This window comes from Hemiscyllium ocellatum, chromosome 32, assembly GCF_020745735.1.
Source record: "Hemiscyllium ocellatum isolate sHemOce1 chromosome 32, sHemOce1.pat.X.cur, whole genome shotgun sequence".
Lineage (NCBI taxonomy): Eukaryota > Metazoa > Chordata > Chondrichthyes > Orectolobiformes > Hemiscylliidae > Hemiscyllium > Hemiscyllium ocellatum.
The window spans coordinates 20,947,880-20,973,925 of record NC_083432.1 but is presented as its reverse complement, the minus strand read 5'-3'; the positions used below and the strand labels follow the sequence as shown (position 1 = coordinate 20,973,925).

The 26,046-nt window shown below is 40.6% G+C and overlaps 1 protein-coding gene across 1 annotated transcript in view; it reads right to left on the bottom strand.

Moving 5' to 3' along the window:
* adam11 (ADAM metallopeptidase domain 11) overlaps nucleotides 1-26,046 on the bottom strand; it is a 156,007-nt gene that overhangs the window by 1,135 nt on the left and 128,826 nt on the right. The window contains exons 18-25 of the mRNA XM_060848589.1: nucleotides 25,314-25,394; nucleotides 22,802-22,852; nucleotides 18,018-18,081; nucleotides 16,948-17,047; nucleotides 15,070-15,189; nucleotides 11,380-11,548; nucleotides 9,057-9,174; nucleotides 5,379-5,469 (exon numbers count right to left, since the gene is read on the bottom strand). Coding sequence (XP_060704572.1) covers nucleotides 5,379-5,469; nucleotides 9,057-9,174; nucleotides 11,380-11,548; nucleotides 15,070-15,189; nucleotides 16,948-17,047; nucleotides 18,018-18,081; nucleotides 22,802-22,852; nucleotides 25,314-25,394 — 794 coding nt within the window. The remainder of the gene's footprint in view (nucleotides 1-5,378; nucleotides 5,470-9,056; nucleotides 9,175-11,379; nucleotides 11,549-15,069; nucleotides 15,190-16,947; nucleotides 17,048-18,017; nucleotides 18,082-22,801; nucleotides 22,853-25,313; nucleotides 25,395-26,046) is intronic.

The window sequence follows — 26,046 nt, the reverse complement described above, 5'->3', positions numbered from 1 at the left end:
CCTGGAGTTTGGCTTAGTGTGGACAATTGGTGGTTTGAAGAATATTTCATTTATGTGTGATTTCTTTGAAATCAAAACTAATCCCAACCAAAAAAAGGGAATTCTTACAATGAGGAATTCATCTCTGTGTTAGCAACAATTATATTCTTAAACAAAGCAAAACACTGCACATCATTGGAATAAACTGCACATCATTGGAATAAACTGCACAAAAAGAAACAATTTTACATGAAAATCATTTTTTCCTTTATAAGAATTTAGTGCCACAGGAGTGAATGGGAAGGAATCTGTATCTGGAACAAACTTGCATGGAAATCAATATGGTACTTTCATGTACCTGAAAATTAATCTACATAATTAACATTAAGCAGGATATTAACGCTGAGGTGGAATAATACAAGACCTTGCAGGAAGCAAGTTTGGTTTACATTTGAAACACAATCTTTTGGCGACTGAGATATATTTGGACATGAAAGGATATTTTTGCTTCTAGACAATTTTGTTTTGATTCTTTCAGAAATGGATGGATCATAAGCAAATAAGCCACTTTTGCCTTTAAGCATTCACCTCCTTCATCAGTAGTAAATGGGTCAAAGCCCATCAATTAAATAGCATTGTTGACTAAATCAAGCCATTAGTCATGACAATTGTTGGCAATCATGGACTAAAATTGCTCTGATCTCAGCTCAGTTAGCCTATGTTGAAATTAGTTGTCCAAAATTATTTGCTGGGTTTAACAAACCCAGTAAAATAAGAACAAAATTTGCACATTGAAGTTAAACTATTATGTTGGATCTACAAGGATATGTGTAACATTTACAAGATATGATTTGGAGATGCCAGTGTTGGACTGGGGTGTACAAAGTTAAAAATCACACGACACCAGGTTATAGTGCAAACAGGTTTAGACCATAAGACCATAAGACATAGGAGCGGAAGTAAGGCCATTCGGCCCATCGATGAAGGGACTGGGGACATTCTAGCGAAATTTGCAGATGATATGAAGTTAGGTGGACAGGCAGGTAGTACTGAGGAAGTGGGGAGGCTACAGAAGGATCTAGACAGTTTGGGAGAGTGGTCCAGGAAATGGCAGATGGAATTCAACGTGAGCAAGTGCGAGGTCTTGCACTTTGGCAAAAAGAATAAAAGCATCGAGTTTAGTAGGAAGCACTAGCTTTGTGCTGTGTGATATATAACTATTTACATGGCACATTGTAACAATATTGTAAATATTGAAAATAATGGAAAAAGCAAAAGAAATGTTCGAGTGTGGCTAAGAAATGTATCCATACACCACTTATTTGTTAGTTACTAAATGGCCTTACAGGCCTCAGTGGGGAGGAAGCACATGCTTCCAGTGTATTGGCGAAGGCTGGAATTGTTAGCATGCAATGTCAACAGTCACTCGGCTTTTTCCTCTTGGAAATAAGAGAAGCTTTCACTGTAAGATTAATTGGTTCAAAAGAACACAAGTTGAAAATTTAGTAGACAACGATGATACAAATAAACATGCTGAAAGCAGACAGAGATAGAAATGGCTGCAAACTTTCAGACATCTAACAGATATCAAATACTTAATTATCAAAAGAAAAAACTCAGATCTATTTCAAAGTAAAAGGAGAAAGCTTTCCCTGTATTTGGCACAGATAAGTATGATTTTTATAACATTTGATGGGCTCAATAGCCTTCCTTTGGGCTTCTACATTTTTGGTTTTGTTTTCACATACAATGGCAATTTCAGGATTTTGAACAGAGCAGTAGACATTGTCTACCCAGGGACTTTAGCAAGGCCTTCGACAAGGTTCCGCATGATAGACTGGTTAGTGAGGTTAGATCACATGGGTTCCAGTGAGAACTAGCCAACAGGATACAAAATTGGCTTGACAATAGGAGACTGAGGGTGGTAATAGAGCGTTGTTGTTCAGACTGGAGGCCTGAGACCAGTGGCGTGCAGCAAGGACTGGTGCTTCATTATTTTTCCTAATATGGATGATCAACAGATGATTTTTATTTTAACATGCAAATCGTTCAGGAAGCTATAAATTAAACATGAAACACAGATCTGAAAGACTGGTTTCAGTCATCTGGATGTCATGTTAATTTCAGTTCACCATGGATCTTGTTAATTGATGATTTTATGTACTGGATCAACCAGGTCAGATGATTTCCTGCAACCACCTTACGTCAGCGATTTCCTTCAAAACCATTTTAGCCTAGGAGATTTTCCATCTATTAAAAATTAGACAAGGAAATCAAAGCTTGCTAGCCCGTTTTTACCACATCAAAACAAAGAGCAGAAAATATATTTTTAACAACACTGTGTAGTTACTAGGCTAAGGAATGACAATTATTGTAATTTCTCGTCACACTGCTTTTAGAATCATAGACAATAGGTGCAAGAGTAGGCCATTCAGCCCTTCTAGCCTGTATCACTATTCAATATGGTCATGGCTGATCATACAATCTCAGTATCCCACTCCTGCTTTCTTTCCGTATCCTTTGATCCCTCGATCCCTCTAGCCGCAAGGACCATGTCCAGCTCCCTCTTGAATGTATCTAATGAACTGGCAACAATAGCTTCCTGTGGTAGAGAATTCCACAGGCTCAGAACTCACTGAGTGACGAAATTCTTTCTCGTCCCAGCTCCGAATGGCTTACTCTTTATTCTTAGACTGAGACCCCTACTTCTGGACATCACCAAAAATCGGGAACATTCTTCCTGCACCGAGCCTGTACGGTCTCATCGGGACTTTATATGTTTCTATGAGATCCTCCCTCATTCCTCTACATTCCAATGAGTACAAGCCCAGTCAACCCAGTCTTCCCTCATGTGTCATTCCTGCCATCTCAGGAGTCAGTCTGCTGAACCTTTGCTGGACTCCCTCCATAGCAAGAATGTCCTTCCTCAGACTAGGAGACCAAAACTGCACACAATATTCAAGGTGTGGCCTTACCCTTACCAAGGCTCTATGTTATTGCAGCAAGACATCCTTACTCTGATACTCAAATCCTCTTGCTATGAAGGCTAGCATGCTATTAGCTTTCGTCACTGTCTGCTGCACCTGCCGACCTTCGGCAATTGTTCCACCGTGATACCCAGGTCTCCTTGCACCTCATCTTTTCCTAAACTGCCACTATTCAGATAACAATCTGCGTTCTTATTTTTGCCATCAAAGTGGATAACCTCACATTTATCAACATTATATTGCATTTGCCAAGTACTTGCCCACTCCGTCAGCCTGTTCAAGTTACCCTGCAGCCTCTTAGTATCCTCCTCACAGCAGACACTGCCACCCAGTTTAGTGTCATCTGCAACTTTGGAGATATGGCATTCACTTCCTTTGGTCAAAACGTTAATATATATTGTGGAGAGCTGGGGTCCCAGCAGTGAACCCTGTGGTACCCCACTTGTCACTGCCTACCACTCTGAAAAAGACCCATTTATTCCAACTCTCTACTTCCTGTCTGCCAACCAGTTCTTTATCCGCATTAATACAATACCTCCAATACCATGAGCTTTAATTTTCCTAATGAATCTCTTGTGTGGAACCTTGTCAAAAGCCCTTTGAAAGTCAGATACGCAACATCCACTGATTCACTCTGGTCTACTCTATTGGTCACATCCTCAAAAATTTCAGATGATTTGTCAAGCATGATTTCTTTTTAGTGAATCCATGCTGATTAGTACTGATCCTGTCACCACTTTCCAAATACTCAGTTATTACGTCCTTAATAAGTGACTCCAGCATTTTCCCCAGCACCGACGTCAGCTAACCAGCCTATAATTCACCGCTTTCTCTCTCCTTTCCTTTTTTAAAAGGTGGGGTTACATTAGCTACCCTGCAGCCCATTGGAACTCTTCCAGAGTCTACAGAATGCTGGAAAATGATCACCAATGCGTCTATCAGTTCTAGGGTCACTTCATTAAGTACTCTGAGATGCAGAGCATCAGAATTGAAAAGGGTGGCCCTGGAGAAGCACAGCAGGTCAGCAACATCCGAGGAGCTAGACAGTTGACATTTCGGGTATAGGCCCTTCAGCAGGAATGTGAAGGGGGTAAGGGGGATGAGAGATAAGTAGGGGTTAGGGGTGGAGTTGTGGGGAAGGTAGCTGGGAAGGCGATAGGTGGATGCAGGTGGGGGGGGTAATAGTGATAGGCTGGTGGGGAGGGTGGAGCAGGTAGGTGGCAGCCCTGGGGACTTTATCGGATTTTAATCTCATCAATTTCCCCAAAACTATTTCCTGACAAATAAGGATTTCCTTCAGTTTTTCCTGAGTTGACACTTGCATTGTAGATATATTGTCAAAATGAAATTGTTTGTTGAATGTTTGTGACCATCAGAACAGTGCACTACTGGCCAATATATAGATGCTAAACTGTCTGCATTTCAGTGATTATGAAGTGTTTTGGTAAAGTGGATGTGATAAATTACTTTAACTTTTTAAACTTGTGTTTAAACCTGCCAAGACTGAAATGGTTTCAATAATAGCATTTGCAATGTTAGTAGATGTTCTGCTTTGGCACACCAACATTTGGCCTGTAATAAGTGAGGTGTGATGCGTTGCATAATAAAATCTTACACATGCTCCAAGCATTCCACATTTCAATAAATGTGAAAGCAGCGATTCCATTCCATGCAGATAAAGTTGCACTAAATTTTGTTCCTTTTTAAAGCTAGAAATTCTGCTGTAGACACAAGATAAATTACAAATTCATTTTGCTTTTGACTCAAAGTCTGGACTCGATTGTTACCCCTTTTCAAGTTACAGTACATCCTTGCCTGTTGCTCATAACCAGTGGTTGTGATTTTGAGGAGCTTTACTCATATTCTCACTGATTTTTGGCAAATTTCGTTGTTAGGGCAAAAGTCTGAGATTGCTTCCTGGATATAGTCTTCAAAATGGCTTAAAAACACATGGCAACAAAAAAATCCCAAGCTCTACAATTGGTTTTAATCATTTCAGATGTTTTAAATATATACTTTAGCTGTTCAGTATCACACTTATACATACTAAACTTTGAAAAAAAATCAGGCTTTTAAAAGAAGTGCTAAAGAAACAAAAGCTGTTATTAATGGCTGAATTGACAAATATGAATTATTATTTATTAAATTGAAAATTAAGTAGATGTTAGTCAAATTGTGGACGGAGATTTATATTATTCTTTTAAAATGGGCTGTGGCTTTGAGCATTGGAGACAGGATATCCCTTTCAGTCTGTGCAGGGAGAAAACAGTTGAAATATTTACATGAATTTTCACCCAACAACCTCAAAATTATTGCATCTACTGCAGAATTTTAGCACAAAAGCATTTGAGTATTAACTTCTGAATGGAGTAAAGTAAGAAGCAGTCAGGAAGAGGCATGCTTGTTGCTTACTTAAATCCCCATCCAGTCCCCCCTAGGACAATGGCTGCCACCAGGATGGCGCCTGCGATGGACCCTATAATGATATTGGTACCACTAGGACCTGTGACAAAGGGGAGGGGGAACGAAACCATGGGAATACAAATGTCAGAATCAGAGCACAAACTTATCAGTGAGACATCTTTATCACATCGCATGTCTTGCTTACTGGAGGCCCGGATGTTTGCATTAAATTATGCGTCCTACTTTGTCACCAAACTTTTCTTTGGAAGACTGTGGAAAAAGAAGCACAAATGTTTAAGCTCAATAACACTGTGCCTGAATGAAAACCTTGTGGATGTATGAAGAGAAACACGAATAAAGGCCATTGGGCTCACTATTACTCTCCCTGATGATTTGGCCTGTTCGACAAGCTGCACACAGTGGGGCCAACCCTCTCCCCCCACCTTGAGGAGATTTCGTTCAAGAGCCGTAACTTGGGAATTATGCAGAGACAGAGAGAATCAAATCATTCTGCCAGGTGGAAGCCTCAGACAAGAGCTGAAACCAGAGCTAGAGAGAGAAAGAGAGACTGTCTCACTATCATCTCCCCCACATCTGTCACATCTCCCCCAGTTCACTCATTGTTACCCACCCCCCACCCCAGATCTCCTCCCCAGGTTTTTCAGAACTTGGATATCACAAGGGCAGGAATGGTTGTTGGATGTTCCAGGGTTTAGATGTTTCAAATGGGAGAGAGATAAAAGAGGTGGGGGAGTGGCATTGCTAATCAGGGATAGTATCACAGCTGCAGAAAGGGAGGTCGTCGAGGAGGGTTTGTCTACAAGTCAGCATGGGTGGAAGTCAGAAACAGGAAAGGAGCAGTCATTTTATTGGGAGTTTTCTATAGATTCCTCAATAGCAACAAAGACACAGAGGAGCTGATTGGGAGGCAGGCTTTGGAAAGGTGAGGAAGTAACAGGGCTGTTGTCATGGGTGACTGCAATTTCCCAAATACTGATTAGAAACTCCTTACTGCAAATAGTTTGGATGGAGCAGATTTTGTCAGGTGCGTCTAGGAAGGATTTCTGACTCAATATGTAAATGGATTGACTAGAGGGGAGGTCATATTGGATTTGGTGCTTGGCAATGAGTCAGATCAGGTGTCAAGTGGGAAAGCATTTCGGTGATATCGATTACAATTCCCTGACCTTTACTATAGTTATGGAGAGGGATAGGAGCAGACAGTATGGGAAAGTATTTAATTGGGGAAGTGGGAATTACAATGCTATTAAGCAAAAACTGTGGAACATAAATTGGGAGCAGATATTCTCAGGTAAATGCATGACAGAAATGTGGAGGCTGTTCAGGGAGCACTTGCTGCGAGTGCTCGATAAGGACTAATAAAGGTCACCAAATTCCTTTCAGTTATTCCTAAAAGCCAAACTGTATAACAATTACATCTGACTGTTCAATTCAAACAATAGTGAAAAGTCCATTTACTTCATACTCTGCCCGATATATACACAGCTTGTTTCACACTATTGTCTCAGTTGTTTCCATCCCTTTTATACCCAATTTGTATCAACTTAACCACCCGCTCTACAAAAAGATACCTATCATTTTCTTAAAATTTATAATCAGCTAATTGGTTACTGGAAGCATACTCCTGTATTAGTGTCTACATGTCCTTACATGGTGAGTTTTGTTTAACCTTAGCTTTTGTTAAATCACCCTCTTCAAAAGGAACTGGCTGAATGCTGAGAGTAAATCACTGACATTGGTTCGGTTTTTGTAACTCCTGTGGCCATCTTTCACCTTTAAATCCGAACAGTGAGCAATAGAAGGCATTTCTGGCTAGAAACATCCCTGTTCTCTCCCATCTTTCACACAAACAGCATGATCTGTCTTGCAGACTCATTGATTCCCTTCCCCAACCCCCCCCAATAAGGTCATATAAGGCACATCTTTGGCTTATTTCACATACAGGCTGCCTGCCTCTAGACACACAAAATATCACTAAGATATGAAATTACAATTCCATGTACAAATTGTGTGTCCTATTAACTAGAATTTATCTTGTGCAGGGAATGAAATGCTAAATTCTGTTATCCATTAATGCTAATTAAAGCAAACACATTAATATCCGTGGTAGAACATACTGGGATCTACAAACATATGCAGACCTTTATACCAAAAAACATGCTCACATCAATTATAAAAATGTAAGAACCAAGAAAATATAAAAGTGTGAGGTAAAGTTGAAGTGATCTAACGTTCATTAAAGTTCACCATTCTAGTGCCTGTTTTAAATATCTAATATTGTTGCTATTACTATCTTGTGTGGTTAAACCTTACAAATAAAGATATTCCTAATATTACAAGTTGATATCTACATTCTCTTGCCTTACATTTGTAGATTAGTTTAAAAAATTTACCTAGGTGAGATCATTTAATTTTTAAAATACCTTTGGTAAGGCACCCCATGAACAACTTTCTCCCAGACTGCAAGTCTCATGTTTCTCTGAAATTTCTACATAGCTCAGCAATGTTACACTTGGCACCCAACTTGGACCTCTTCCCTGTACCCTGTCTAATGTATTCTAGCAACCAGGACCCAATAAAATTGTGCAAGTATATTCTGATCCGTGCTGTATCTTAGAATCATAGAATCCCTATAGTGTGGAAACAGGCTATTTGGGCCATCAAGTCCACACCAACCCTCTGACCAGCATGCCATCCAGACACATCCCCCCTACCCTATCCCTGCATCTCCCATTGTTAATCCACCTAACCTTGGGACTGTCGGAGGAAACCAGAGCATCCGAAGGAAACCCGCGCAGACATGGGAGAACGTCTGTGTGGAGTTTGCACAGTCACCCGAGGGTAGAATTGAACCCAGATCCCGGGCACTGTGAGGCAGCAGTGTTAAGCACTGAGCCACTATGCCGCATCCTAATCTCTGGAGGTTTTGACTTCATGCTTCCAGTGGGGAGCTTGGGTTCAGGCAGCAGCTAAAGGGGGAATGGATGTCGACTGCTAATGACTTCCTGATGGATGGTGCCACTGAGTGGATCTACTAGAAGGGTGAACTCGAACAGTTACTCATTTGTGTTCTGATTACATGTTCAAGCATTCACTTTCCTTAAATGTTTTGCAGTGTCATTGTGTATTGAGAATGATTTGTCCACAGTTATGAGCCATACTACTTTCCAAGTCTCCCTCTTCTGATTTGATTACATTAATCAGTTACTCTGGAAGCACAATCCTAACTAATGCACTTAATATTCTATTTAACTTTTGTAAATTTCATTTCACTGCTAAAGCCAAGTTAACAAGCCAATTTCTTCTAGAACATGATAAAACAATTTTGCTGAGGACCAGGTCAGTCATTTCCAAGTTTCAAAATCTGTGCTGACCTAAAACTGAGTTTCTTCTTTGTCGAAGACAATTGCATTTCTATTCACAGAACTGGACAAATGTTTTTAGGAAGCATATTAATGTTCCTGCATAACGATAGCACTATTTTGATCCAAGTTGAAAGATCTCCATCATAGTGTTTTTTTTAGCTACTGCTGCAATTTATCGTAAAGGCTTTACAAAGTGAAGTGGAGATCTTTGTGCTGTCCACAAACACAATTACACCCTGCTTTTCACACAACAAACAAGCATACAACACTCAAGAGAATTATACGAAGGATAGATACAAACCCTTGTACTGTCCATCAGTACTCCCTGCTGGAGTTGGTTCCAAGTATGGATCAAAGACACTGCAGTCCTTCCCTGTCCAGTCACGGACACATATACATTTTGCCTCATTACTACATATCTGATAACAGAACAGAAGCATACATTAAATGCCTGTTCTATTTGAGAAACCATTTCACCACCTTACCAGATCACATCTCAAAGCAACAACCAGTTCATCTCGCTTGTAGTTCATTTTATAAACATTTATATGAACTATATATATTTTCAATTACTTTTAGAATCAGTTTAAGCTGTCATCAAAATTTTGAGTGCATGTCACCAAAAATCCAAGTAAGACTAAAAATTACAAATGAAATGTTTTTAATTCACAACAAACTTACACTATAAACAATAAGAATATATAATTACTCATATGAAAGTAGGTGGAGATATGACAATGCACATACACGGTCTAAGTCCCAGCTGGCATTATAAGGAACACAACCTCCATCCGGCCTCCACGTATTTATTGACGGAGATGCTCAGTGGCTACTTACACTGGGAGTTCCCACTTCCTTGGCCCATTTTAGGACTAGGAGTATGTCTGAGTACTGCCATCTGAAAGGCCCCACTTTGGGAAGTGACCGAGACTCGAAAGGTGAGGGCGATTTTTTGAAACACAAGAAATTTTCTAACAGACTAACACTCCTCAACCCTAGCCTTGGGAAACAGATTTCACAGAAAAGTCATTTGTGCCGTCACCAAGCGTGTGTTGGGTTTTCTGGTATTGTGGGACCACAGTATGCAGATTTTTGGGTCCACATATTGGCCTTTGGCTGAAGCTGGAGAAGGGATTGGGGAGAATTTACAGGCACTCGACACTGGAATCACAGCCAGAGGTGAGACCTCTTCAGAGACATGTAAATTAAGAGCAATAGTAGGCCATTCAGACCTCATGCCCATTCCGCTGTTCAATAAGATCACAACTGATCTTTGCACATTTCCACCTAACCCCTCAATAACCTCGATTCTGCTGCCTAACAAGAACTGTCAATCTGTGCTTTAAAAACAATGAATGATCCTGACTCCTCCTTCTGAGGCAGAAGGTTTCAAAGTTGTACAGCTCCCTGAGAAAACAAAAAGTTCTTCCCATTTCTCCCCTAAAAGAGTGACCCCCAATTTTAAAACAGTGCACGCTGGTTCTGGAGTCACACACAAGACAAAACCTCCTTTTCCTCATGTACATTGTCAAGATTGTTCAGGACCTTCTACATGCCCACTAAATCACACTTCACCCTTTCCAAACTCCAACAGAAACAAGTTAAACCTACCCAATGTTGACCAATATTATAGTCCACTCTAGGCAATAATCCAGGAGACGAAAGTGGATACTGCAGATGCTGGAGATTACAGCCAAGATTAGAGTAGTGCTGGAAAATCACAGCAGGCCAGGCAGAATCCGAGGAGTAGGAAAATCAACGTTTCAGACAAAAGTCCTTAATCGGGAATCCTTTCGCCTGAAACGTTGATTTTTCTGATCCTCGGATGCTGCCTGACCTGCTGTGCTTTTCCTGCACTACGCTAATCAATCCAGGACCTCCTGTGAACTACCTCCAACACATATACATCCTTCCTTAAGCAAAGTGACCAAAACTGCACATAGTATTCAATGAAGTCTTACCAATGCCCTTTATAATTGAAACATATACATTTATTTTTACTTCCAATTCTTCTTATAATAAAGATTAACATTCTATTAGCTTTCTTAATTCCTTGCTGTACCTGCATTCCAGTGACTCTTGCACTGGAACACCAAGATCTGTTAGCTCTTTAGAATTCTACATTCTTTCTCTATTTAATTTAAACTCTAATTTTTATTCTTCCTGCTGAACAACTTCATAATTTTTGTCATTATACTCCTTCTGCCAGATTTTTGTCCACTTATTCAGCCTATGTCCTGTTCTCAACATCCTTTCCTATCTGTTTACTTGTATTTTGCAAGTTTCACAACCATGCCTGCAGGTCCCTCATCTGGGTCAATATTCTGCACAAAATGTTTAGTTATAGTGTCTTAGCGACCACGGTGTGGGCAGGCTTCATGTACAGCTGGTCTTTTTTCTTCTTGCCAGTGTTGTATGCTTAATGTAACATGAGCAAGTTACAGTTTAAAACCTCCTGCTTTGAAGACACATTGGCCATCACTAACATCATACATTGAAGATTTCAGTGTTAGGTACAGGTATTTAGCCTACTCATGACTTATGGAGATTTTCACACTCTGCAAACATGCGACCAATTGGCAAATATCAACATTCTGCATTATTTGAAATTCTAATGAACTCACCCCGTGGTTAAAGCAAACTTCTCCACTTGAGCTCTGTGGACACGTGCTCAGGTTGAAGGCTTGTATTGGTAGGCATCTGCGATCGAGACACATCATGTTGGGTCCACAGGCAGTGCCATCTTCTACATAACCAAGACTGGTCCCATCATCCAGTACAACATGGCCTCCCCTGAGAACATTGTAATTACACTTTAATCCTGTCAATGTTGGATCTAATCAACACTTTGACGTTACTAAAATGCTACTTTCTCCTCTGAAATGTAACGTAATGAGAGGTATGTCAGGTTCCAAGTGATCGATAATATTGGGCGACTCTCTAGTCCGCAGTACAGAAAGAAGTTTCTGTAGCCAGCAGTGAAAAATCAGAATGGCGTGATGCTTCCCTGGTGCCAGGATCAAGGATGTCTCAGAGAGGATACAGAATGTTCTCACGGGGAAGAGGGGCCAGCAGGTGGTCACTGTTTACATTGGAACTAACGACATAGGAAGGGAAAAGGGAGATTACAGAAAGTTAGGCAGGAATTTAAAAAGGCGTTCCTTGAGAGTAGTAATATCTGGATTACTCCTGGTGCTACGAGCTAGTAAGGGCAGGAATAGGAGGATAGAGCAGATGAATGAATGGCTGAGGAGTTTTCAAGATCTTGGCTTGGATGGTGTCAAGGTTTTTGGGTGTACGGGAGAAGGATTCACATTTTTGGATCACTGGAAGCTGTTTTGGGGTAGAAGTGACCTGTGCAAGAAGGACGGATTGCACCTGAACTGGAAGGGGACTAATACACCAGCAGGGAGATTTGCTAGAGCTGTTCGGGAGGATGTAAACTAATAAAGGCGGGGGATGGGGATGGGGGGGGACCCAGGGAGATAGTGAGGAAAGATTTCAATCTGAGATTGACTCGCCTTTGTTCTCAACTGTACCAAACAGTCAGGGCAGGCAGGAACGAAGCAGAGAACAAGGTAGAACTAATAAATTAAACTGCATTTATTTCAATGCAAGTGGCCTAACAGGGAAGGCAGATGAACCCAGGGCATGGTTAGGAACATGGGACTTGGATATCATAGCAATTACAGAAATGTGGCTCAGAGATGGACACTATGTTGAACACAGGAGTTGGGAGGTCATGTTACAGCTGTAGAGGACATTGGCTAGGCCACTGTTGGAATATTGCGTGCAATTCTGGTCTCTTTCCGATCAGAAAGATGTTGTGAAACTTGAAAGGGTTCAGAAAAAAATTACAAGGTTGTTGCCAGGTTGGAGGATTTGAGCTATAGGGAGAGGTTGAATAAGGTAGGGCTGTTTTCCCTGGAGCGTCGGAGGCTGAGGGGTGACCTTATTGAGGTTTATAAAATCATGAGGGCAATGGATAGGATAAATAGACAAATTCTTTTCCTTGGGGTGAGGGAGTTCAGAACTAGAGGGTATAGGTTTAGGATGAGAGGGGAAAGATATAAAAGAGACCTAAGAGGCAACTTTTTCACGCAGAGGGTGGTACATGTAAGGAATGAGCTGTCAGATGAAGTGGTGGAAGCTGGTATAATTGCAACATTTAAGAGACATTTGGATGGGTATATGAATAGGAAGGGTTTGGAGGGATATGGGCCAGGTGCTGGCAGATGGGACTTGATTGGGTTGGGATATCTGGTCTGCATGAACAAGTTGGACTAAAGGGTCTGTTTCCGTGCTGTACATCTCTATGATTCTATGACTATGAATACTGTACATAAAATGTGGACTTCAAAAAACTCTCTGCCATATTTTCCCCTTCTCTCCAGACTGTTTTGAGATACCTTCCCTCATAATAAGTCCAACTTTCATGTCCTATTCCAAGTAATGCTTTTCAGCAGACTATAAACCAAAGAAAGCATCATGTCTGAATCTGCTTCTGTTCAGGTTTCCTATATAGCTGTACTTCTGGGTTTATTTACTGGAGAATAATCACAGCTGTAAATTCAGATATCACCTCCTGACTCCGCAGGCCTGTCCACCATCGAGAAAGCATAATCTTGAAAGCTCAACTCATCTATCACCGATACTTAGTCGCAGCAATGTGTACCATCTACAAGACACATTGCAGCTTCAATAGTAAGTTCCAAACCCATAACCTCTACAAGCTGGAAGGAGGAGATGTGAAGGAAGACCATCATTTGCAAATTGCCTCCAAACCACACATCATCCTGTCTTGAATCTCAATCACAATTCCTAAACTGCTGTTAGGTTAAAGTCTCGCCCTAAATCAGACAGACTTCAGGTGCTCAAGTAGATGGCTCACGCACATCTTCTCGAGGGCAATCAAAGATGGACAATGAATTCTTCACTTGCGAATGGCACCCTAATCCCAAATTAACAAAACAACGTTTTTGAACCTGGGGCAATGAGATATGTCAGTGCACTCAAAATACTGCACTAGCCAGGTGACATAATGAGGCATGAAAGCCTAAAGCATGGTGAACCTTCCCAATTCCCCAGTCAGCTAGACTACTGCAAGAAAACCCCTAAAGGTAAGCAATATTATGCTGATGCTCCCAGAATCTAGTAACAAGCCCCAAACTGTCAAACTAATTTGAGATATGTGGCGATACAATGGCTTTCAAGAGGTGTATTTATTCTTTAATGAAGAGGTGCAGCATGGTCAGGTCATAGACAAAGCAGCAATCAGCTTGTGAAACTTTGGGGATTTAAAAAAATTGGAACAATAGAAGCAGCCTGAACTTTTAGGTTTAGCTTTCTGCAGTTGCTGGAGTCTGGATGTGAAAGTTCTTATTCCACACTCTCTCATAGCTAAAAGCTTGGGTTCTCTTCCTGCTGCTAGAATTGTGTATGAGACAATCTATTTTACTAAATTTGTCTTTGCCAAGGGTGTGTTTATGGGATGTTATGATATTGGAACAGTTAATTAGTTGTAATTTATATATATTAGTTTGTTAAGCATTTTGATGGCATTATAGTTAAGCCAGTTCTTTTCTTTTTATTTTGTCTGTATTTTAACTGCAGTGCAAAAATAGTGTGTGGTTGGTTAAAATCGATTACTTTCACCAATTGAATTGCATACGGAATGCAACGCCTTACACTTGCCTTTAAGAGAAGACAAAATAGGGTCTAGGCTACTTTTTAATATATATTGAGGGGGTTTGGTCTGGTCCATAGCAGGGAACACAAAGTCATTTTGGTCTAATTATATCTGAAAAGCTTCTGTGTGGAGCAAAGGAAATTTTTAACAAGAATATTGATTTCATTTGAATGAGCCATCAAATTAATAACTTATTTCTATAATATATTGTATAACATGCAAACAATTATCTCTGCTCTTAATAACAATAGTGCAAACAAGTTAACTTAAAATTTATTGAGACAATTACTTTTTTGACTTGGACAAGTTTTAATTTTAAACGACAGGCAAAAAAATAACAACTGTTGTAAGCTTCTATGTGCCACAGTTTGCAGTAAGGTTCTACAGTTTATAACAATGCCATAGGCAGCAAAAACAAGACCACTGTGGTCACCTTTAATAATCATCTTTTACCCCTGTTTGAAAGTGGTTTTGGAAATCATATCAGCATATATTTTGAGCATGCGAAGATTAAACTTCACAAACCTTGCTCGGTAACTGTATCTCAAAATAACTTAATTTCACATTCAGTACTTTAGTTTTACCTCAGCACTTGTTACAAAACTCAGTGGAATTGGATTGTTACCTGCAATCTATGTACTTGTTCTGATGGTATAATACCATGCTGGTAATGTCTCCACTAAGTTCCCCACGTCTTGGAGGCTGAGTGATATTGGAACAAAAAAGATAACCACAAAGCACATCCCTATATAAAACAGGGAGAATTCAGTTACTAACATCTGGAAGAGATTCCAATGAAAATTCAAGGCAACGTCTTCAGCCAGTGACAAATCATGCACAATATGTTATCCTAAGTTATTGCATTCATACACAATTTCATGATATCATTGTACAATAGCAGAATACATTCTAATATCAACCAAATGTTTAAAAAAAACTGTAAAAGTGAAATAAAAACCAAATGGAGCTCTCAATTCACAGAGGACTTGGCATTCCATAAATTCTGTCATTTTGAACAAGAAAGCTGAAGGATGGTCTCAATAAATCCTTGCTGGAAAACACACTCTGCAGTTGTTAGATTTAGTTATTTTCAAACTGCCTCCTAACAAATGATGGCTCAAATCTTGCTGGTTGCAAGGCATCTGGCAATGTGTACTTGCAGATTTTTCAGCTCAAATTTTTTTTCCCTGGAAGTGCAAGCTGATAATAGCTGAAAATGTGGTGTTGGAAAAGCACAGCAGGTCAAGCAGCATCCAAGGAACAGGAGAATCGACGTTTCGGGCATAAGCCCTCCTTCAGGGCTGATAATAGTATGGCAAAGGATAGAAGTCATCTGGACTTTGGTGCACATTCTCAATCAGTGGCACATCAGGAGAGAGAAAGTAACAGAGGAACAACTTAGAAGGTAGGTGATCACAATAAAAACAGGAATAGAAAGAGAAGTGAAAAGAGGGAAGGCAAGATTGGATTAGGAGAGAACCAGCTCCAACAAGTTTAATTTAAAAATCCAGCATTTTAAAAAAAATAGTAGACAAAGAACTTAGAACAGTAAAGCACCGTACAGGCCCTTCAGCCCTCAATGTTGAGCCGACCTTTAATCCTACTCTAGGATCAATCTGACCTACATACCCTACATTTTACTATCATAAAAGTCGCCATTTCCTCCAACTAAATGGCAGAGTGGTCCAAATTTACTAGGTAGAAGCGAGCACTGCAGATGCTGAAAACCAGAGTTTAGATTAGAGTGGTGCTAGAGGCCATTCCTGATGAAGGGCTTTTGCCCGAAATGTCGATTTTCCTGCTTCTTGGATGCTGCCTGACCAGCTGTGCTTTTCTAGCACCACTGTAATTAAACTCTGGCCCAAATTTACTAGCAGCTCATGCTGGCTCATAATTCATGGTGTGTCTGTTTTTTTTCTTGAACATACCAGTTGATTTGTGCATTACAAATGATTATCCTTGGTAATTCAGTATTATATTTGCAGCATAATTGTGTACTTTTGAATGTGATGGAAAGAAAACTGGAACCTCTATCATCACTATTCATAGCCCTGAACTACAACATGCATGTAAAACGTTTGATGAAATCCTCTAATTACATCCAATATTTCAACTAATCAGCAATCTATGACTGGTAATATTTATTGAAGATAGTTCAAAGCAACAATCAATTCTGTTGGCAATGGGGGAGGATTTAATTACAAGCTTTTAAAAAGATTATTAAGGACAGTCGAAGAGGATTGCAAAAGTCTCGATGAGACCATTAGAGCAAGATTTCAAAGGAATGAGTAAAAATTAATTCCTGATAATGAAGACATTTGAAGAATCTGAGGTGGGACTGAGATTGGATGCATTTGTTAGTCTTCTTTTCCTCAGAATACACAAGCACAAATATGAGTGCGTAAAAAGAAAAGGAAATACAAACTGATAAAACAGTGAATCAAAAATGATGCATAATCATCTGCTGCAGCTCATTGAGATTGGCCGAATAGCAGCTACTTACTGCTTACTGCATTGAAGCCAGCTTTGGCCATCTTTGCCACAGTTTCCCTTCTCAGTCCCTTCGACATTCAGCTTTTCATAGCAGAATCGATCAGCCGAATCTTAAAAAAAAATTAAACGTTTTGCTTTCAGGGGTTTTCTAATTTTTGCTTCAAAAGAGAAAAAGAGGGAGACAGACAAATAGCAGACATTTGTGAGAGGTACATATGACATCACATCTCCCCGATATCATTACTCAGGAAACTTCGACACAGAGTGCTGAGGCTGTGGTGAGGTTAGAAAGTGAAGGCGAAAGCCATAGTTACAAATGGATTCCTGATTCACTCCCAGCATCCTCACTACATGCAGACCTGTTTGGAGAAAATGCCGCCCGGTGTGGTAGGTGTTAATATACAAATACTGACTACTTTCTTTATGTCTTCTTGACCACTTCACAAGACTCCAAGATTCTAAACATTAACGTTAGATCTTAAAAATGCATTACAAACATAATTGCTAAATTATGACATTAACAACTAATGGTCTGCTTTATGAATACATTAATTCATTTGTGCTACTTTGTTTAAAATTAAAAGGAGGTCTCATCAGGATCTTATGGGTTCAATCTCTTTAAACCATTCAACTTACTCAAGTGATTGCTGAGCTGAGGGAGTTATCATAGAAGGAAAGGTTACACAGGATGGAACTGTGTCCAACACAATTTCCACCACAGTTTAGAATAATGAGACGTAATTTATTGAACGATTTCAGATGCCTGGTGGACTCAATAGGGTAGATGCTGAAAAGATGTCTCCCTTGTGGGCACTATTTAGAAATAAATCAGAGATGGGAGAAATTTATTCTTTCAAAAGGTTGAGAGTTTGTGGAATTCTCTTGCCAGAGAGGTGTGCAGGCTGGGTCACCGAATATTTTTAAGGCAGAATTTGATAGATGATTGACTAACAAGGGACTCAAAGGAAACATGAGTTGAGGGCACAGTCAGATTGGTCTTCATCTCATTAGATAGTGGAACAGGCTTGTGGGGAAAAATGGTCTATTCCGACGTCTCTCTGCATGAGAAAGCTTACTTACTGCGACCCCAGATGTAACTGCACTGTTTGTCTCTGGTTTGGCATCTTCCACCATAACAACGCCCCTGAAAACAGAAACACAAAACTCTTATGCAATTTAATAAAACAGAAATATAGTTAGCTAAAGTCAATTCAGGAGAAAGCTGTGGCAGGAATAGTGTGGAACAGTGCCTGTCTGCCCAAGTCATGGTCAAAATAACACAAATCTCCAATCTTCATTTCTAGTTTAAGCACCTATGAAGACCTGATGATTCAAGATTTCTTTGTGATGGTGCTTCCGAAAAGACTTTCAGTGAGTGATCCCATTAGGGATCTTATCGGTGAGTACTTAATCAATCCAAATAATATCCAATTTTCCTACTCCTCGGATGCTGCCAGACTTGCTGAGCTTTTCCAGCACCACTCTGATCTAAGAGTTGATGATGATATCAACTGCATGTTGCACGATAGCCAAAAACATCACTGGGATCAAACTACACCTGAGTTGGTTTTTTTATTAAATTCGCCCATCAGATTATCCAGTAATGACAAATAATCAAAGGGTGTTGGCTAGTATCACTCTCTACCTGAAATAATGATGGACAACTCAGCCTTTTTATATATTTAAGACAGTAATCAACAGATTTCTTGAGTTAATTATATCAAGGGTTACGTAGACAGTGCTGAAAGGGAAAAGGGTTTTGAAGTACAAGGTCAGCTATGGTCTGATCAAATGGCAGAGTAGACTCGAGGGGCCGAATGGCCTACTCCTGCACCTACTTCCTATTTTGTTTTAAAGATGCCATTGCTGTGGGTCTTAGTTTAAGTTGTGTCCTTGGTTAGGATTGATAGTTTACTGGAGGCAAGGCTGTAGGCAAACTCAATTATACATAGAGCAAGGCTTCCCATCGAACCATCCCTCACTAGACTCCAGTGGAATGTGATCTTTATCACCATAGATTTAGACTGCCTTTTTACACTAACCCTTTACACTGTAGCCATGGATTGACATTTTCTGGATCACAGAGGCAGGTAGGTGCTAGGAAATAGCACTGCCGATCAGTCCACCAGTACTTGGTTCCATCTAGTGCCAGAAGGTGGGATGAGTAGGTGGCCAGGCACACAATTAAGCCTGATATTCAATGTTTAAGGCCAGTGTTCCAGGTGGCCTCCACAGGGTGGGAGTCAATGCAGCTGCCTGGAAGTGGGTTCCCCAATGTGTATCAGGGACCAGCTCCCACAGGCAGGGTCAGAGATCTCTACCTGGCTGAGGTGAGCCGTAGTGACTGGTCGCTCTCGTTTTCTGCCCAACAATGGTGGCTTGGCAGGCAGATCTATAATCTGTTTTTCAATTTTAACAAGTTTGAAAGGGGATCGTTGATAGGAGGTTGAAGGCATGTACTGTACCTTTAAGAGAAAGTCAATACTGTTTTGCACTGAGACTTGTAAACACCTGTCATGTGACTGACCGGCAGTCTCAGTGGACTGGAAAATTGAAAATACGTAACATTTGGCTGTTCTCACAACAGTTCGTGTTTGATCAGTTTAAATGATGCCTCAGGATACTAAAGCCCAATCAAATTTGAAGTTAATGTTTTGACAACATTGAACCAATGAGATGATCTGATGTTTGGGGTATAAAGAAACTGGCATTCTGAGAGTTAGCCTGACAGAATAAACTGCAATCATCACAGTAACTGCTAACAAAACACTCTCTATTAAAGGGACCTTTTCATATGAACTATCTTTGCAGCAAAAGACCAAAAGATGACCCAGGGAGATCTACAGCCAGAGGAAGACAGACACTACAAATGACAGCTGCTGTAGCATTTTGTAAATTAAGTTGATGTAATTTTAATAAGGGTGTTTATTGGAACAGTACATTGTTATAGAGTTGAAGGCAGATAACAAGCAGTTCGGAGAAAGGAGGCTTAGAGTTATAAATAGTTGTTGTTTAATGTTCATTTTTAGAGTTAAAGAATAAATTGATATTTTCTTTCCTTAGGTAGTGGAAATTTGGGAGTTCTCTGTCACTCATACTTTAACAGATTATGAGGTGAGATGAGCTTTCCTGGGTGTTTAGTTTAATTAGTAGAAGGGTTCACCGCCATGTTGTAACATCTTCCATTTTGGGTCTTCCCCCATACCCCCACAGCTGCTTTCCTGCTAATGGCAACTTGCTGCTGTTTCTAAGCTGGAGTGAATTCTACAGACCCTCCGGCTTTGAGAGTCCATCACTCGCCATCCTTACCTGGACAGCAATCTGGAAAGTAATTGATCAATTTGATGGAAAATCATGTCAACTTATTGTTTCCTTTACAGTGTGATCTAGACTCTGTTTAACCCTGACAGTGCGACCCTGATGTTGCAGGGAGAAGTGGGGGGTTGTTGGGTGGGGGTGGAGGTGAGTGGCTGGGCATGTCAACAGCGTGGGTTCAATCCCCACACCAGCTGAGGTCACCATGAGGGATGTCTTTCTCAACCTCTCCCCTCACGTTAGGCATGGTGGCCCTCAGGTTAAACCACCACCAGCCATCTCTCTCTCTCCCTCTCTTTTTCTAAAATGAGAGAATAGCCCTATTTTTTGAAAAGACTACGGCAACCTTACCTTTTTAATGTGGCAAAGGTAACCCTGCTCTAGTTCTAAAAGAGGGCCTCCATTCAAAGGGTTTACTTTATTTTACTGGAACCCTAAAAATTAATCTGGCATTTATTCTGAATTCTAGCTAAAGTAACATTGGTCAATTGAGTACCTGAAACTCAACTCATATCTACATATCTCATAGACAAATGTTTTTTATAGGATCTACAATGCAAGCTAAAATTTCTCTGACTTAATACCTGATCTGTATTGAGTTAACTACTCTCAGTTAGGGTGCCAATTGACTTAAGTACCTGGGCAAGGCAAGGAGAGGAACAAAATATCAATTGCATTTTCCATTCTTAATTTATGTCTAGAGTGATCTGTTGAAAAGTGTATTGTTGGTGTGTCAGGTCATGTGTAATGGCTCCTGGAGTCAAATAGCCTGTAAGTACTCACTAGTTAGGCTCACACTAGAGGGATGTCTACTTTTGTGGGATATATAGGTGACTGGCACTGATGGAGTTGTGCTCGGCAAAGACCCAACAGCCTCAGGAAGAAATAGATTAGATTAGATGTCCAAGAGTACAGAAACAGGCCCTTCGGCCCAACAAGTCCACACCGACCCTCCAAAGAACAACCCACCCAGACCCATTCCCCACCCTATATTTACCCCTGACTAATGCACCCAACACTATGGACAATTTAGCATAGCCAATTCACCTGGCCTGCACATCTTTGGATTTTGGGAGGAAACCAGAGCACTTGACGGAAACCCACGCAGACACTGGGAGAATGTGCAAACTCCACACAGACAGTTGCCTGAGGCAGGAATCAAACCCAGGTCCCTAACACTGTGAGACAGCACTGCTAACCACTGAGCCACCGTGCCACCCAAAAGATTGGCAAAGAATCAACGTAAAAAAGGAGAGAAAGGACAAGGACAAACCACACATTCAACTGTGAGTCTTTTTCAAGATAAATGCATATTAAGCAAGATACCTAAACGTGAAGATTGATTATTTGAAAGGAGATATTGGGTCATACAGCACTGAACAGACCCTTCAGTCCAACAAATCTATGCCAACCATAATCCTAAATTAAACATGGCCTACCTGCCTGCGCTTGGCCCATATCTCTCCAAACATTTGGAGAGATATAGGGCGGCACGGTGGCACAGTGGTTAGCACTGCTACCTCACAGCGCCAGGGACCTGGGTTCAATTCCTGCCTCAGGCGACTGACTGTGTGGAGTTTGCACGTTCTTCCCGTGTCTGCGTGGGTTTCCTCCGGGTGCTCCGGTTTCCTCCCACAGTCCAAAGATGTGCGGGTCAGGTGAATTGGCTATGCTAAATTGCCTGTAGTGTTAGGTAAGGGGTGAATGTAGGGGTATGGGTGGGTTGCGCTTCGGCGGGTCGGTGTGGACTTGTTGGGCCAAAGGGCCTGTTTCCACACTGTAAGTAATCTAATCTACTAATAAATTTCTTTTCATGTGCATTCCAATGTCTTTTAAACATTGTAACTGTACCCACATCCATCACTTCCACTGGAAGTTCATTCCACACATGAACCACTCTTTATGCAAAAACATTGCCCCTCATGCCTTTTTGTAAAATCTTTCTCCTCTCAGCTTGAAAGATACGCCCCCAAAGCTTGAAATCTCCCACCCAGGGAAAAGACACTGCCATTCATCCATCATTATTTTACAAACCTCTATAAGATCAAAGATAAAAATCACACAACACCAGGTTATAGTGCAACAGGTTTATTTGGAAGCACTAGCTTTTGAAGCACTGCTTCTTCATCGGGTGGTTGTCTGATGAACCAGCTGATGAAGGAGCAGCACTCCGAAAGGTAGTGCTTCCAATTAAACCTGTTGGACTATAACCTGGTGTTGTGTGATTTTTAATTTTGTCTACCCCAGTCCAAATCATGAATACCATCTCTAAGATCACCTCTCAATCCCTTATGCTCCTACGAGAGAAGACTCCAGTCTATGCAGCCTCTCTTTCTAGCTCAAACCTTCCATACCCAGCAACATCCTGGTAAATCTTTTCTGAATTCTCTCTACCTTTATTATATCCTTCCTTTAACAGGGTGACCAGAACTGGACACAGTATCTCAGGGAAACAATCCAAACAGGACAGAGTGATAAAAGAAACTGGAAGCCTGCCTTTACTCCAAAAGAACTGCCCAATCTTTGGTCTGACTGACAAAGCACCTTACCTGTTCATTGTCACAATAGTAGCCATCCAGTTTGTGCACATTCCCAGGGCACTGGAGAGAGATAAAGTATTTATTCAATTAGACCATATTTTATATTGCCATCAATATTTGACAGTCTTTCTGAGTTTTTCCTTCTTCATTGAGGTCTTCAGTATTTTTTTGTTGGCTATCATTACTTGACCTTGAACCGAGCGGCTTCCTCAGATATTGGAGAAGGCAGTTCAGAGGAGAAAGTGAGGTCTGCAGATGCTGGAGATCAGAGCTGAAAATGTGTTGCTGGAAAAGCGCAGCAGGTCAGGCAGCATCCAAGGAACAGGAAATAAGCTCTTAGGGCTTATGCCTGAAACCTCGAATTTCCTGTTCCTTGGATGCTGCCTGACCTGCTTTCGAAGGCAGTTCAGAGTCAACTACATCATTGAGAGTGAAGAGTCACATGAAGCCCGAACAGGTAAAGGCAGCAAATTTGTCTCTTTAAAGGACATTAGTGAACCAAGTGGAATTTTTACAACATTTATTAATAGTTGTCATGATCATAGACTAACTTTGTATTGTCAGGGTTAGTTACTTAATTAAAATTCTACCAGTTGGCATGTCAGGATTTGAACCAATGTTCCAGGAGCATTAGTCTAGGCCTCTGGATTACTGGTCCAGTGACATTACCAGCTCCACACTAGTTTGGACACTTGCTCCCACTCTGCCCTGAAAAATGAACAAGTATCAATTCAGTAACAAAAGACACCACTACTCCTAATAGTAATATCCTTATTGCATAGAAAATTTAGAATGGTTCCCTTTTGTAGATTTGCAAAAATATCTTTCACATGAATTTCTTCACATTTTCTCCATTTAGCTAAGTATCCAGCCTTACTAAATTACACAGTACATAGATTACAGAAATACTGTAGCCTATTTTAATGTATGTTGGAGGCTCTTGGATATTGTTAATGATTCTGAGTAAGCTATAAAGAAAGATCTGCAAAATTGAATTGGTTTTTACTGGGGTATAGATGAACATAGGTGAACAAGATCATATTTTTCAAATATCAAGATGTGATGATGCAAGCAAGCTATAAGTTTATGCTTTAAAACTATTAATCCTCCTCGTCCAAATGGGAGCACACGATAATATTTGATTGGCAAGTTGATGTGATCAGCTGCTCAGCCCTCAGTAAATCCCTTACCTTGTTCGATCTTGCTCTATCCCAGCTCTAAAATCACTTCCAATCTTATAGACCCTTCAAATCATTTGGTTATTGGCCTCTGGCCTTTAATGGATTTGCCACTGCCATCAGAAAACTGTCGAGAGTGGGGTGCTGGAAAAGCACAGCAGGTCAGGCAGCATCCGAGGAGCAGGAGAATCAAAGTTTCGGGCATAAGCCCTTCATCAGGCTTATGCACTCCTCACTTTCTCCATCACACAACTGTTGATGAAATAATCTTAAACTGCCTTCGCTCTCCTTCCCAAAGAGTTCAATCCTTCTCTAATTCTTCTCTCAGATTTAAAAATCTTAGCATCTTTTTTCTCAGTCTAGTTCACAATTACTTCTATGGACTATCCCACAAGATCTCAATGCATTCTTTCGTATTCATTCATCCAACCCCCAACTCCTCGGTGATGTGCTCGGCATGTTTGCTCTGTTAAAAACACAACAACATTGCAAGTTGCTGCTGCCTCTGCTGCAATGTTTGAGCTGTGGGCATTTATGGGAAATAATATGTTAGGGTCGAAGCATGGAATGTGACTCAAATTCTGGAGATTAAAGCACACAAGTACAAACTTTCCCATTGCCAGAAGCATGAGAGGGTAAGTTATACCTGTTAGGAACATTCTGTATAGGTCTCTTCTATCTGTTCATCTTGAAATCTAGAAAACGGGTCTAAAATCAAACTCAAAATATTTGTTTCTCTCACAACTAAGAATAAACCTGCAAATGCTAGGAAATTTACATGTTTAAAGCACTCTAGTACATCAGTATATAGGCCAAGATGCTGAAGACCTGTAGTTTATATTTGCAACTTGTTTGCAAAACAAAGTTATTACTAATAAATATGCTTTTCATACAAGACTGAAAGTTAGGCATTGTATGAAAGGAGTTATCATAACACTGCATCCTTCATCCCCAGTACATCTGACTGTATTATATTCACATTACTTGGCTGCAGGATGAATATGTATAAATGCCCATTATAATTACCACTGCCTGTCACATTTATATGCTGATTAAAGGGGTCTTGTGGTGCAGTGGGAGATTCCCTACCTGGTTTCAAGTCTCACTTTCTCCAGAGGTTCATAATGACATCTCTCAAAAAGGTCAATTAGAAAATAGTTTTATTTTTGAATTAAAACTAAAGAGATGATACCAGACACAAATTTTGAAGGAAATATATCTTTTTGAAAATGCAATGCCAAATCTTTTCTCTCTTTGCTTAGACAGATCAGGAGATCAGTCACATCTATTAGTATGGGTTGGTCAAGAAGCATCTGAAACGAGCAAAGAAGAAACTCTCCTACCTGGCTGGAGTCTCCTGGGCAAGTCTCTGCAATGTCACACTCGTTCACTGCCTGCCTGCAGATCACACCTCGTGGTTCATACTGGGGGGAGAAAAGGCAGGATGCAGGCTTCACTTTATGCACAGAGTACAAGCAATACTGGGCTTGGATTTCCCATTGGTGGATGAACTGGTATACATTTGGATAAGTTTATGAACAGGAAAGATTTGGAGAGATATAAGCCAAGTGCAGGCAGGTGGGACTAATTTAGTTTGGGAACATGGTCAGCATGGACTGGTTGGGCTGAAGGGTCTGTTTCTGCGCAGTATGGCTGTGTTAATTAGACATTGAACTCAAATACTATGCTCAGTGTAGCCTGAAAAAGAATAAAGTCTGGGGAGCACTGATGTTGACTGACTGGGGAGCCAAATGTGTGATGTCCTTCTGCTGGGATGAAGAGACATTCAATGGTCTAATTTTCTGATTACATAGTAAATGCTGTCAGGAAATATAAATCCTTGTGCAAAGAGAACTTTATGAATGGCTTACTACAAAAGTTCAAAATCACACAACATTAGGTAGCTGCCCTTCACAGCTACCTGGCGAAGCAGCAGCGCTCCGAAAGCTAGTGCTTTCCAATAAACCTGCTGGACTATAACCTGATGTTGTGTGATTTTTAACTTTGTCCACCCTAGTCCAACACCGGCTCCTCCGCACAAAAGAAAATCAGAAATAGTATGGTAAAAAAGAGGCA